Below are 15184 nucleotides of genomic sequence, written 5' to 3'. Positions count from 1 at the left end.
GGTCATCTTCATCATCATGACTATCATCATCTTCATCATCATCATCACAACTGGAGGGGTTAGAATGAAAACTGTAACTAATGGGTCAGACTGTCATCTTCATCATCATCATCATCATCACCATCATCACAACTGGAGGGGTTAGAATGAGAACCGTAACTAATGGGTCAGATGGTCATCTTCATCATCATGACTATCATCATCATCATCACCATCATCACCATCGTCATGATAGTCACTCCATCATCATCTTCACTATCATCATCATCATTATCACATTAAATGTCTTTAATATAGGGCTCATTAAATGTATTTAATGTAGGGCTCATTAAATGTCTTTAATATAGGGCTCATTAAATGTATTTAATGTAGGGCTCATTAAATGTCTTTAATATAGGGCTCATTAAATGTCTTTAATGTAGGGCATTAAATGTCTTTAATGTATCATTAAATGTCTTTAATGTAGGGCTCATTCAAATTAGGGAAGGGCTTGGTCATTTGGCCCATGCTTTGGCTGGGAGTTTCCATTGATTGGGGTGAAGACTTCGCCTGTATCGTTAATATATTCTATCCTACATCTCCCACCAGAACCTAATCCAGCATCAGACGCAAATACCCCCCCCCCCTTCCCCCAGGGATCCAATCTTACATGAGCCTGTCTCTGTACCCTGTAGGGATCCAGTCCATCTTGGTAGAAGAGCTGGTGGTATTGCTGCAGATCACACCAGCAGTGGACGGCATTCTCCCACAGCTGACAAGATACAGGAAGACCTATTTATTTATGTTGTACAATACAGCTACAACAGCACTATGGGCAGGAGGGAGGGAGGGAGGCAGGGGGAGGGAGGGAGGCAGGCAGGCAGGCAGGGGAGGCAGGAGGCAGGCAGGCAGGCAGGCAGGCAGGCAGGCAGGCAGGCAGGCAGGCAGGCAGGCAGGCAGGCAGGCAGAGGCAGGCAGGCAGGCAGGCAGGCAGGCAGGCAGGCAGGCAGGCAGAGGCAGAGGCAGGCAGGCAGGCAGGCAGGCAGAGGAGAGAGGCAGAGCAGGAGGCAGGCAGGCAGGAGGCAGGCAGGCAGGAGGAGGCAGGCAGAGGCAGGCAGGCAGGCAGGAGGCAGGAGGCAGGCGGGCACAGAGGCAGGCAGGACAGCAGGCAGGCAGGCAGGCAGGAGGCAGGAGGCAGAGGCAGGCAGGCAGGCAGGCGGGCAGGACAGACAGACAGACAGAGAGAGACAGACAGACAGACAGACAGACAGACAGACAGACAGACAGACAGACAGACAGACAGACAGACAGACAGACAGACAGACAGACAGACAGACAGACAGATGACAGACAGAGCAGACAGACAGACAGACAGACAGACAGACAGAGCTGTCTATACCCGGGTTTCAGAGCGTTCACAGTAGCGTGTGAAGTAGAACCCGGCCTGTGAGTCCACACATAGAGCCTGTAACATCCTCTCCATCCTCCAGGGCGCTACAACAGGACTGCTGCTGGCATAACCTGTCTGACACCACACAGAAAAATACGACATTACTAACCTGTCTGACACCACACACACACAGAATAATATGACTTTACTAACCTGTCTGACACCACACAGAATAATATGACTTTACTAACCTGTCTGACACCACACACACAGAATAATATGACTTTACTAACCTGTCTGACACCACACAGAATAATACGACATTACTAACCTGTCTGACACCACACACAGAATAATATGACTTTACTAACCTGTCTGACACCACACAGAATAATATGACTTTACTAACCTGTCTGACCACCACACAGAATAATATGACTTTACTAACCTGTCTGACACCACACAGAATAATACGACATTACTAACCTGTCTGACACCACACACACAGAAAATACGACATTACTAAGAATACAGAATAATATGACTTTACTAACCTGTCTGACACCACACAGAAAAATACGACATTACTAACCACTACACAGAATAATATGACTTACTAACCTGTCTGACACCACACAGAAAATACGACATTACTAACCTGTCTGACACCACACAGAATAATATGACTTTACTAACCTGTCTGACACCACACAGAATAATACGACATTACTAACCTGTCTGACACCACACAGAATAATATGACTTTACTAACCTGTCTGACACACACACAGAATAATATGACTTTACTAACTGTCTGTCGACATTACTAACCTGTCTGACACCACACACACAGAATAATATGACTTTACTAACCTGTCTGACATTACTAACCTGTCTGACACCACAGAATAATACGACATTACTAACCTGTCTGACACCACACAGAATAATATGACTTTACTAACCTGTCTGACACACACACACAGAATAATACGACATTATTAACCTGTCTGACACCACACAGAATAATATGACTTTACTAACCTGTCTGACACCACACAGAATAATACGACATTACTAACCTGTCTGACACCACACAGAATAATATGACTTTACTAACCTGTCTGACACCACACTGACATTACTAACCTGTCTGACACCACACAGAATAATATGACTTTACTAACCTGTCTGACACCACACAGAATAATACGACATTACTAACCTGTCTGACACCACACACACAGAATAATATGACTTTTATCCACACACACAGAATAATACTGTCTAACCTGTCTGACACCACACAGAATAATATGACTTTACTAACCTGTCTGACATTACTAACCTGTCTGACACCACACACAGAATAATGACATTATTAACCTGTCTGACACACACAGAATAATATGACTTTACTAACCTGTCTGACACCACACAGAATAATATGACTTTACTAACCTGTCTGACACCACAGAATAATATGACTTTACTAACCACACCACACAGAATAATATGACTTTACTAACCTGTCTGACACCACACAGAATAATATGACATTACTAACCTGTCTGACACGACATTACTAACAGAATAATATGACTTTACTAACCTGTCTGACACCACACAGAATAATATGACATTACTAACCTGTCTGACACACACACAGAATAATATGACTTTACTAACCTGTCTGACACCACACAGAATAATACTGACACCACACACACATTACATTACTAACCTGTCTGACACCACACACACAGAATAATACGACATTACTAACCTGTCTGACACCACACAGAATAATATGACTTACTAACCTGTCTGACACCACACAGAAAAATACGACATTACTAACCTGTCTGACACCACACAGAATAATATGACTTTACTAACCTGTCTGACACCACACAGAATAATACGACATTACTAACCTGTCTGACACCACACAGAATAATATGACTTTACTAACCTGTCTGACACCACACACACAGAATAATACCGACATTACTAACCTGTCTGACACCACACACACAGAATAATATGACTTTACTAACCTGTCTGACACCACACAGAATAATACGACATTACTAACCTGTCTGACACCACACAGAATAATATGACTTTACTAACCTGTCTGACACCACACACACAGAATAATACGACATTATTAACCTGTCTGACACCACACAGAATAATATGACTTTACTAACCTGTCTGACACCACACAGAATAATACGACATTACTAACCTGTCTGACACACACACACACAGAATAATACAGATGGCTTTACTAACCTGTCTGACACCACACAGAATAATATGACATTACTAACCTGTCTGACACCACACACACAGAATAATATGACTTTACTAACCTGTCTGACACCACACAGAATAATATGACTTTACTAACCTGTCTGACACCACACACACACAGAATAATATGACATTACTAACCTGTCTGACACCACACAGAATAATATGACATTACTAACCTGTCTGACACCACACAGAATAATATGACTTTACTAACCTGTCTGACACCACACAGAATAATATGACTTTACTAACCTGTCTGACACCACACAGAATAATACGACATTATTAACCTGTCTGACACCACACAGAATAATATGACATTATTAACCTGTCTGACACCACAGAATAATACGACATTATTAACCTGTCTGACACCACACAGAATAATACGACATTATTAACCTGTCTGACACCACACAGAATAATACGACATTACTAACCTGTCTGACACCACACAGAATAATACGACATTATTAACCTGTCTGACACCACACAGAATAATACGACATTACTAACCTGTCTGACACCACACAGAATAATACGACATTACTAACCTGTCTGACACCACACAGAATAATACGACATTACTAACCTGTCTGACACCACACACAGAATAATACGACATTACTAACCTGTCTGACACCACACAGAATAATACGACATTACTAACCTGTCTGACACCACACACACAGAATAATATGACATTACTAACCTGTCTGACACCACACAGAATAATACGACTGTATTCAACTTATATAGCGCTTCTCATAAAATAAAGACATTTCAAAGCTCTTATCTCAACTCTCTGTCGGTCACACCTAGTACCTGTGTGTGAGCTGGTGTGGGGGTCCTGCCTCTGGGTAGAGAGGTGTCTGGGCGGATGGTAGGTCGAGGGATAGAGGTGTGAGCCCGGAGGGGGTGGAGGTTGATGTAACGAGGGTTAGGGTTCACACCAGAGGGAGGGTGTAGCTGTCCGTTCCTCCGCAGTGACAGTCTGAGAGGATCTACTGCTCTCCGGCTCATCCTGAACCTGGGACCCCTGGAACACAACATGAACCTGGGACCCCTGGAACACAACATGAACCTGGGACCCCTGGAACACAACATGAACCTGGGACCCTGGGACACAACATGAACCTGGGACCCCTGGGACACAACATGAACCTGGGACCCCTGGAACACAACCACAACATGAACCTGGGACCCCTGGAACACAACCACAACATGAACCTGGGACCCCTGGAACACAACCACAACATGAACCTGGGACCCCTGGAACACAACCACAACATGAACCTGGGACCCCTGGAACACAACCACAACATGAACCTGGGACCCCTGGAACACAACATGAACCTGGGACCCCTGGGACACAACATGAACCTGGGACCCCTGGAACACAACCACAACATGAACCTGGGACCCCTGGGACACAACATGAACCTGGGACCCCTGGAACACAACATGAACCTGGGACCCCTGGAACACAACCACAACATGAACCTGGGACCCCTGGAACACACAGTTATATAGGATGGTGTGTATAGACAGTATAGACAGTAGTTATATAGAATGGTGTGTATAGACAGTATTTATAGAGGATGGTGTGTATAGACAGTATAGACAGTAGTTATAGAGGATGGTGTGTATAGACAGTATTTATAGAGGATGGTGTGTATAGACAGTAGTTATATAGGATAGTGTGTATAGACAGTAGTTATAGAGGACAGTATAGACAGTAGTTATAGAGGATGGTGTGTTTAGACAGTAGTTATATAGGATGTTGTTTTGACAGTAGTTATAGAGGATGGTGTTTTAACAGTAGTTATATAGGATGTTGTTTTGACAGTAGTTATAGAGGATGGTGTTTTAACAGTAGTTATATAGGATGGTGTGTATAGACAGTAGTTATATAGGATGGGCCTTGACTAGAATACAGTTTATACATACGAAGTGGGTAAAACAGTATATAAACATGACCACAATGTTAAATCGAGGAGCTCTGGAGTAGTTTAAAAGACATGGACCGTCTGGGGGTCCCAGAGGAGAGGTTTAAAAACCCCTGGTGTGGATGTCAGTCTGTCTCCTCACCAGTAGCAGAGCAGTGCCTCAGTGACGTGGGGCTGAACTCTCTGCAGTCTGTCCTCTCTCCAGCAGGGGGAGGTAGAGAGACCCAGTCTGGTCAACAGCTCACCATTCAGACTGCTCTGGCCACCGGTCAGCAGGTAGCAGCTTCGCATCTGGACCAAATGCCTGAAACAATCAATCAATCAATCAATCAATCAATCATTGAAGATGGTTCTGTCCACGTCATTGGTTAAGAGGAAGGCTCATTGTCATCTCAGGTTCTATACTTCAATGAAGGGTAAGGGTTAGGGTTAGGGTTAGGGTTAGGATTAGGGTTAGGATTAGGGTTAGGGTTAGGGTTAGGGTTAGGGTTAGGGTTAGGGTTAGGATTAGGGTTAGGATTAGGGTTAGGATTAGGGTTAGGGTTAGGGTTAGGGTTAGGATTAGGGTTAGGATTAGGGTTAGGGTTAGGGTTAGGATTAGGGTTAGGATTAGGGTTAGGATTAGGGTTAGGATTAGGGTTAGGGTTAGGGTTGGGGTTAGGGTTAGGGTTAGGATTAGGGTTAGGGTTAGGATTAGGGTTAGGATTAGGATTAGGGTTAGGGTTAGGGTTAGGGTTAGGATTAGGTTAGGGTTAGGGTTAGGGTTAGGATTAGGGTTAGGGTTAGGATTAGGGTTAGGATTAGGATTAGGGTTAGGGTTAGGATTAGGGTTAGGATTAGGTTAGGTTAGGATTAGTTCAGGTTAAGAGTTAGAGTTAAGGTTACGGTTAGGGTTGGGGTTAGGGTTCAGGTGAAGGTTAGGAGTTAGTTATGGGTTAAGGGTTGGGGTCAGGGTTCAGGTGAAGGTTAGGAGTTATGGGTTAGGGTTGGGGTTGGGGGTTGGGGTTAAGGGTTGGGGTCAGGGTTCAGGTGAAGGTTAGGAGTTATGGGTTAAGGGTTGGGGTTAGGGATTGGGGTCAGGGTTCAGGTGAAGGTTAGGAGTTATGGGTTAAGGGTTGGGGTCAGGTTTGGGGTCCAGGGTTAGGTGAAGGTGAGTTATGGGTTAGGGTTGGGGTTAAGGGTTGGGGTCAGGGTTAAGGTGAATGTTAGGAGTTATGGGTTAAGGGTTGGGGTCAGGGTTGGGGTCAGGGTTGGGGTCAGGGTTAAGGTGAAGGTTAGAGTTATGGGTTAAGGGTTGGGGTCAGGGTCAGGGTGAAGGTTGGGGTTGGGGTCAGGGTTGGGGTCAGGGTTGGGGTTGGGGTCAGGGTTAAGGTGAAGGTTAGGAGTTACGGGTTAAAGGCCCAGTGCAGTCAAAACTATGATTTCCTGTGTTTTATACATATTTTCACACTATGAGCTTTGAAATGTCAGCCTGTTTTGGTGGGATGGCGTTTTGGCCTTCCATGGTGACATCAGTGTGCCGAATTAGTTAAAGGTTAGAAAGAGAGTTAAATGTTTAAGAGGTTCTGCTTTCCTCCCCCACTCAGGCCACTTCAGACAATCCGAGCAACATTTTGACTTGAGAAATTGCAGGGTTTTGCTAAGAAGATATATTTGTTTCATTTTGACCTTTTTAATTGAAAACAATCACAGGGAAGGTACTTCATTGTTACCCAGAGATGATTTGATTTTGAGATAAAAACTGATGCATTGGACCTTTAAGGAAGTACTGAATGTGTATTGAAGTATTGACTGTGTTTATGAAGTACTGAATGTGTATATGAAGTACTGAATGTGTTTATGAAGTACTGAATGTGTATATGAAGTACTGAATGTGTATATGAAGTACTGAATGTGTTTATGAAGTGGGATGAATGTGTTTATGAAGTACTGAATGTGTTTATGAAGTACTGAATGTGATAGGAAGTACTGACTGTGTTTATGAAGTACTGAATGTGTGTATGAAGTACTGAATGTGTTTATGAAGTACTGAATGTGTTTATGAAGATATGAATGTGTTTATGAAGTACTGAATGTGTATAGGAAGTACTGAATGTGTTATGAAGTGACTGAATTTGTATATGAAGTACTGAATGTGACCTTTATGAAGTACTGAATGTGTATAGGAAGTACTGACTGTGTTTATGAAGTACTGAATGTGTATATGAAGTACTGAATGTGTTTATGAAGTACTGAATGTGTATATGAAGTACTGACTGTGTTTATGAAGTACTGAATGTGTTTATGAAGTACTGAATGTGTATATGAAGTACTGAATGTGTTTATGAAGTACTGAATGTGTTTATGAAGTACTGAATGTGTATATAAAGTACTGAATGTGTATATGAAGTACTGAATGTGTATATGAAGTACTGAATGTGTATATGAAGTACTGAATGTGTATATGAAGTACTGAATGTGTATGAATACCTGATTCTCCTCCTGTCGTCCTGTAGGGTCTTCAGTCTCTCTATATCCATCCACAGACGCAAAAGCTTATCTCCTAGTGTTCCCTTTAAGAAGTCCTTAAAGTCACCAAGGCCCTGTCTATCACCATGGATACTAGCAGTGACATCATAGAACTCAAGGTCATGGAACTCAAGGTCACCCTCCTCCTGCTGCTCCTTCAGTCTGCTGTGGCTGGTGGCTGGACCTCCCTCAAAGGGGCTCTCAGTGTGGGGACCAACCGTCTCATCATCAGTGGTAGAACAGACGGGACTCTGGGGCTTGGGGTCCCCATTATCCTCATCTGTAGTTCCTGCCTCTATCTCTGTCTTTGCCTCTGTCTCTGTGAGGTAGACTTTCATCTCCTGCTCTGCGCTGTGGTCTCCCGTCTCTTGTCCCAGTCTAGAAGTGAAGAGCAGAGAGGACAGTCCGGGAGGAAGAGCAGAGAGGAAAGGAGACGAGGAGTGAGGAGGACAGGGCATAGGACTCCGAGTCAGGGATGCAGGAGAAGCAGGCTGAGGCCGGACCCTCTGTCCCTCCATGTCTGTTACTGGCCCAGGGAGCACACCGGGGTTCTCACAGACTGGGTACAGACAGGCAGCTGCTTGTCCTTGTCCTTAGCCATTGTCAACATGTCTGTTATCTGAGACCACTATTGCAGACACACAAACAAACCCAGTGTGACTACAGGGAAGTGTTGCCTGGGGTGACAGAGACAGAGAAATACCTGGATCATACACAGTATATAAAGTAAACTACTGTTTTACCAACACCACAAAACAAGTGTTTATTTATGACAAATATCATCTCCATTGTACTGAACCATATTGACATCATACTGAGATATATCATCTCCGCTGTACTGAACCATATTGACATCATACTGAGATATATCATCTCCGTTGTACTGAACCATATTGACATCATACTGAGATATATCATCTCATGCTGAGATATATCATCTGTGTACTGAACCATATTGACATCATACTGAGATATATCATCTCCGTTGTACTTAACCATATTGACTGAGATATATCACCTGTATATATTGACATCATACTGAGATATATCATCTCCGCTGTACTGAACCATATGACATCTCTGAGATATATCATCTCCGCTGTACTGAACCATATTGACATCATACTGAGATATATCATCTCCGCTGTACTGAACCATATTGACATCATACCTGAGATATATCATCTCCGCTGTACTGAACCATACTGAGATATATCATCTCCGCTGTACTGAACCATACTGACATCATACTGAGATATACCATCTATGTGAATAAGCAGGATCTGCTGACCTGTCCCAGTGACACATAGAGGACCTTCATCAATAGGGTCTCTCTGTCATCGGGCCCAGGGAAGGACAGACAGGCTCTGTGGTGACAGGGGGCTGGACTGAGGTACCATCCCTCGTCTGGTCCCAGCAGGCTCTGTGGTGACAGGGGGGGGGGCTACTGGAGGATCCTCCTGTGGGCCCCACTGAGAGAGCAGCTTCGCTAACCTTAGGAAACACCGTCAAGCATCAAACACACATCAATCAATCAAAACGTTATTTATAAAAGCCTTAAAAACAACATTTGTCACAAAGTGCAGGAATGGAGGGTCAGACAAAGCTATGACAGGAATATAATGGAATGGAATATAATGGAATGGAATATAATGGAATGGAATGGAATATAATGGAATATAATGGAATGGAATGGAATATAATGGAATGGAATGGAATGGAATATAATGGAATGGAATGGAATATAATGGAATGGAATGGAATGGAATATAATGGAATGGAATATAATGGAATGGAATATAATGGAATGGAATGGAATATAATGGAATGGAATATAATGGAATGGAATATAATGGAATGGAATGGAATGGAATATAATGGAATGGAATGGAATATAATGGAATGGAATATAATGGAATGGAATATAATGGAATATAATGGAATGGAATGGAATGGAATATAATGGAATGGAATATAATGGAATGGAATATAATGGAATGGAATATAATGGAATGGAATGGAATGGAATGGAATGGAATATAATGGAATGGAATGGAATATAATGGAATGGAATGGAATGGAATGGAATGGAATGGAATGGAATGGAATGGAATATAATGGAATGGAATGGAATGGAATGGAATATAATGGAATGGAATGGAATGGAATGGAATATAATGGAATGGAATGGAATATAATGGAATGGAATGGAATGGAATATAATGGAATGGAATGGAATGGAATATAATGGAATGGAATGGAATATAATGGAATGGAATGGAATGGAATGGAATATAATGGAATGGAATATAATGGAATGGAATGGAATATAATGGAATGGAATGGAATATAATGGAATGGAATATAATAGAATGGAATATAATAGAATGGAATATAATAGAATGGAATGGAATATAATGGAATGGAATATAATGGAATGGAATATAATGGAATGGAATATAATGGAATGGAATATAATGGAATGGAATATAATGGAATGGAATGGAATAGAATATAATGGAATGGAATGGAATATAATAGAATGGAATATAATAGAATGGAATGGAATGGAATGGAATATAATGGAATGGAATATAATGGAATGGAATATAATGGAATGGAATATAATGGAATGGAATGGAATATAATGGAATGGAATATAATGGAATGGAATGGAATATAATGGAATGGAATGGAATATAATGGAATGGAATATAATGGAATGGAATATAATGGAATGGAATATAATGGAATGGAATGGAATATAATGGAATGGAATGGAATAGAATGGAATGGAATATAATGGAATGGAATGAATAGAATATAATGGAATGGAATATAATAGAATGGAATATAATAGAATGGAAAGGAATGGAATGAATGGAATGGAATATAATGGAATGGAATGGAATGGAATAGAAAGAATGGAATTGAATGGAATGGAATATAATGGAATGGAATAGAATCAACAACAAGTGGGACACAATCATGAAGTGGAACAACATTTTTGGATATTTTAAACTTTTTAACAAAATCAAAACGGAAAAATTGGGCGTGCAAAATTATTCAGCCCCTTTACTTTCAGTGCAGCAAACTCTCTCCAGAAGTTCAGTGAGGATCTCTGAATGATCCAATGTTGACCTAAATGACTAATGATGATAAATACAATCCACCTGTGTGTAATCAAGTCTCCGTATAAATGCACCTGCACTGTGATAGTCTCAGAGGTCCGTTAAAAGCGCAGAGAGCATCATGAAGAACAAGGAACACACCAGGCAGGTCTGAGATACTGTTGTGAAAAAGTTTAAAGCCGGATTTGGATACAAAAAGATTTCCCAAGCTTTAAACATCCCAAGGGGCACTGTGCAAGCGATAATATTGAAATGGAAGGAGTATCAGACCACTGCAAATCTACCAAGACCTGGCCGTCCCTCTAAACTTTCAGCTCATACAAGGAGAAGACTGATCAGAGATGCAGCCAAGAGGCCCATGATCACTCTGGATGAACTGCAGTGATCTACAGCTGAAGTGGGAGACTGTCCATAGGACAACAATCAGTCGTATATTGCACAAATCTGGCCTTTATGGAAGAGTGGCAAGAAGAAAGCCATTTCTTAAAGATATCCATAAAAAGTGTTGTTTAAAGTTTGCCACAAGCCACCTGGGAGACACATCAAACATGTGGAAGAAGGTGCTCTGGTCAGATGAAACCAAAATTGAACTTTTGGCAACAATGCAAAATGCTATGTTTGGCGTAAAAGCAACACTGCGCATCACCCTGAACACACCATCCCCACTGTCAAACATGGTGGTGGCAGCATCATGGTTTTGGCCTGCTTTTCTTCAGCAGGGACAGGGAAGATGGTTAAAATTGATGGGAAGATGGATGGAGCCAAATACAGGACCATTCTGGAAGAAAACATGATGGAGTCTGCAAAAGACCTGAGACTGGGACGGAGATTTGTCTTCCAACAAGACAATGATCCAAAACATAAAGCAAAATCTACAATGGAATGGTTCAAAAATAAACATATCCAGGTGTTAGAATGGCCAAGTCAAAGTCCAGACCTGAATCGAATGGAGAATCTGTGGAAAGAACTGAAAACTGCTGTTCACAAATGCTCTACATCCAACCTCACTGAGCTCGAGCTGTTTTGCAAGGAGGAATGGGAAAAAATGTCAGTCTCTCGATGTGCAAAACTGATAGAGACATACCCCAAGCGACTTACAGCTGTAATCGCAGCAAAAGGTGGCGCTACAAAGTATTAACTTAAGGGGGCTGAATCATTTTGCACGCCCAATTTTTCAGTTTTTGATTTGTTAAAAAAGTTTGAAATATCCAATAAATGTCGTTCCACTTCATGATTGTGTCCCACTTGTTGTCGATTCTTCACAAAAAAATACAGTTTTATATAGGTCTACTTCCACCCAACCTATAGGTCTACTTCCACCCAACCTATAGGTCTACTTCTACCCAACCTATAGGTCTACTTCTGACTCAACCTATAGGTCTACTTCCACCCAACCTATAGGTCTACTTCTCCCCAACCTATAGGTCTACTTCCACCCAACATATAGGTCTACTTCTACCCAACCTATAGGTCTACTTCCACCCAACCTATAGGTCTACTTCCACCCAACCTATAGGTCTACTTCTACCCAACCTATAGGTCTACTTCTACCCAACCTATAGGTCTACTTCTACCCAACCTATAGGTCTACTTCCACCCAACCTATAGGTCTACTTCTACCTATAGGTCTACTTCCACCCAACCTATAGGTCTACTTCCACCCAACCTATAGGTCTACTTCCACCCAACCTATAGGTCTACTTCCACCCAACCTATAGGTCTACTTCTACCTTCTACCCAACCTATAGGTCTACTTCTACCCAACCTATAGGTCTATAGGTCTACTTCCACCCAACCTATAGGTCTACTTCTACCTATAGGTCTACTTCCACCCAACCTATAGGTCTACTTCCACCCAACCTATAGGTCTACTTCTGACCCCCAGTAATAAAACATTGGGGATTACCTGTACTCGAAGTAGCAGTCACTTTCAATAAACAAGGGTAGTCTTTCTTTTAGGATCCACTCCACTCCCTGTTCTCTGTCCAAGCACTGTTCAGACAATGATTATTATTCTCATTTAGATGATGTCACACACACAGGTGTCTGATTTCATAAAACTCCATAGCATTAAATCAACCAACTAATCTGATGAGAAACTTGAAAATACTTTATTTTTTCAAAGCAATCCTCTTTAGTTTGATGAGAACTTATGAGTGCAATGTAGTGGTTGGCAAATCAAAGTTGATTTGTCAATTGAACAATATACAATAGGTGTTAAAACAGTACAGTGAAATACTCACCTGAAAGCCCCCCACCCCCACAATGCAGTATTCTATATCAAGATGACATTCTATAAAGGAACAGGAGAATGTGGACTGACCAGAACAGTGTAGTGGTTGTCCACCACTGGTCTAGCAGTCAGCTCTGTTGGGTCAGTGAGAGGTTGTGATTTAAAGTACTGCAGGGCTGACCTGATCCTCCTAGACAGAGCCACCGCTGCATCACTGACCACCTCAAACACACCAGTCTCCTGGTTGTACTGTACACACTCAGGGAACGACTGGGTCGGAAGGAAACCAGGACATTTGGGACATTATTTTCTCAGAATCTGACAGAATAGATGCAGAGAAAGAGTAGCTCATGTAATTAGTAAATTATCTTAAAATCTGATCAACCGTTTGAGGAAAGCTGAAATCAAGCAAATCCACATTTATAACCATTTCCAACCACGTTGTGCTTGACAAAAGTTCTGGCATTCATCCCACAGTGAAAATAACACTTTTTGTTACTGAATAAATTAAATAATATGGCAAAAGTAGAAATGTGACCGGATGTTTACAGGCAGACTGAGGAAGTCGTTAAAGAAGTGCACCAGAACATCATCAGAAGACAGACAGTCCTCCTGTGGACATCGAACAGAAGACATGGGTTAATTAGTTTTCAATGTGTTGATATGGGGGGGGGGCTACAGCGTTCACTTTAAATCCCTTACCAGAATCATAAAGTCATATTAAAAGTTGTTCAACTAACAGTACAGTAGTCTATAATGTGACATGTTGAAACGATTTGAAAAAGGTATTCGTTTTTTAAAATATATATTTTTATAAATTGGTTACTCACGAAATTATCGATGGTAAGGTAAGGTGGATCTATGGAAGAATTTTTTTAATTAAATTTAAGACAACTGATGCCACCTTCAGATAAACTGGGAACTCGGAAATCCCCGAATTCCAAAGCGTCTAAGACAACCGAAAACTCAGGAAACGAGCTCAAATCATGACGTCGGGGATCTTGAACTCGGCGCTCTAGAAAGAGACCCGACTTGAAAGACCGTTCAAAACGATTTTCCCCAGTCGCCAAAGCGTTCACCCCCAGTTCTTAGTTGTCTTGAACGCATTGAAAGTTCCTAGTTGTTTTTAACGTTGAAAGTTCTCTCACCGCAGAGTTTTAATTCAGTTTTTTCTAGAATTCCCGGAACTCACCTGTTGTAATCTTCCCCAACATACTTCAGTTGTCCTTAGTTATAATTCACCCCAGAAACCTCAGCCAGGGGTCTCTATATCTAACCCTGAACACCTCTGACCCGCCGTCACCAGACCGTTCAGTGTGTAATTACCGACAGAGGGGTTGCTATGGAAGTGAACTCAATCACATTGCAGAAGAGGGAGCAGTAGTCGTGACGCTGAGGAAACAATAACTGGAGTGCCAGCTTTTAAAACTACTAATTATATTGCATTTTATTCAGTCGTCTCATTGTAAAGTATAGATGATTAAACATAGCACGCTACTATGCACACCGACATGTATTCTATTTCAGAGAGGAAATAGACCGTAGTACTTTCCCAGTGAGTGCGACAGTCAAGTGAACGACAACCAGTAGAGGGCGGCATAACCGCAAAAATAAATATTTCGACACAGCGGTGTTGTACAAAACACATTGTCAAATCAAATCAAAGTTT

At 41.8% G+C, this 15184-nt stretch overlaps 1 protein-coding gene across 1 annotated transcript in view; it reads right to left on the bottom strand.

Moving 5' to 3' along the window:
• LOC124017625 (regulator of G-protein signaling 22-like) overlaps window positions 1-14836 on the bottom strand; it is an 18995-nt gene extending 4159 nt beyond the window's left edge. Inside the window, exons 1-12 of the mRNA XM_046332878.1 lie at window positions 14708-14836; window positions 14346-14374; window positions 14065-14127; window positions 13606-13785; window positions 13189-13274; window positions 9549-9645; window positions 8679-8779; window positions 8113-8529; window positions 5786-5947; window positions 4520-4733; window positions 1379-1504; window positions 650-751 (exon numbers count right to left, since the gene is read on the bottom strand). Of these exons, the coding sequence (XP_046188834.1) occupies window positions 650-751; window positions 1379-1504; window positions 4520-4733; window positions 5786-5947; window positions 8113-8529; window positions 8679-8779; window positions 9549-9645; window positions 13189-13274; window positions 13606-13785; window positions 14065-14127; window positions 14346-14374; window positions 14708-14729 (1599 nt within the window). The 5' untranslated portion in view covers window positions 14730-14836. The remainder of the gene's footprint in view (window positions 1-649; window positions 752-1378; window positions 1505-4519; window positions 4734-5785; window positions 5948-8112; window positions 8530-8678; window positions 8780-9548; window positions 9646-13188; window positions 13275-13605; window positions 13786-14064; window positions 14128-14345; window positions 14375-14707) is intronic.
• Window positions 14837-15184: the final 348 nt, after the last annotated feature.

This window comes from Oncorhynchus gorbuscha, unplaced genomic scaffold, assembly GCF_021184085.1.
Source record: "Oncorhynchus gorbuscha isolate QuinsamMale2020 ecotype Even-year unplaced genomic scaffold, OgorEven_v1.0 Un_scaffold_295, whole genome shotgun sequence".
In the NCBI taxonomy this organism is placed as follows: Eukaryota; Metazoa; Chordata; class Actinopteri; order Salmoniformes; family Salmonidae; genus Oncorhynchus; species Oncorhynchus gorbuscha.
This window is presented reverse-complemented; position numbering and strand designations above follow the sequence as displayed.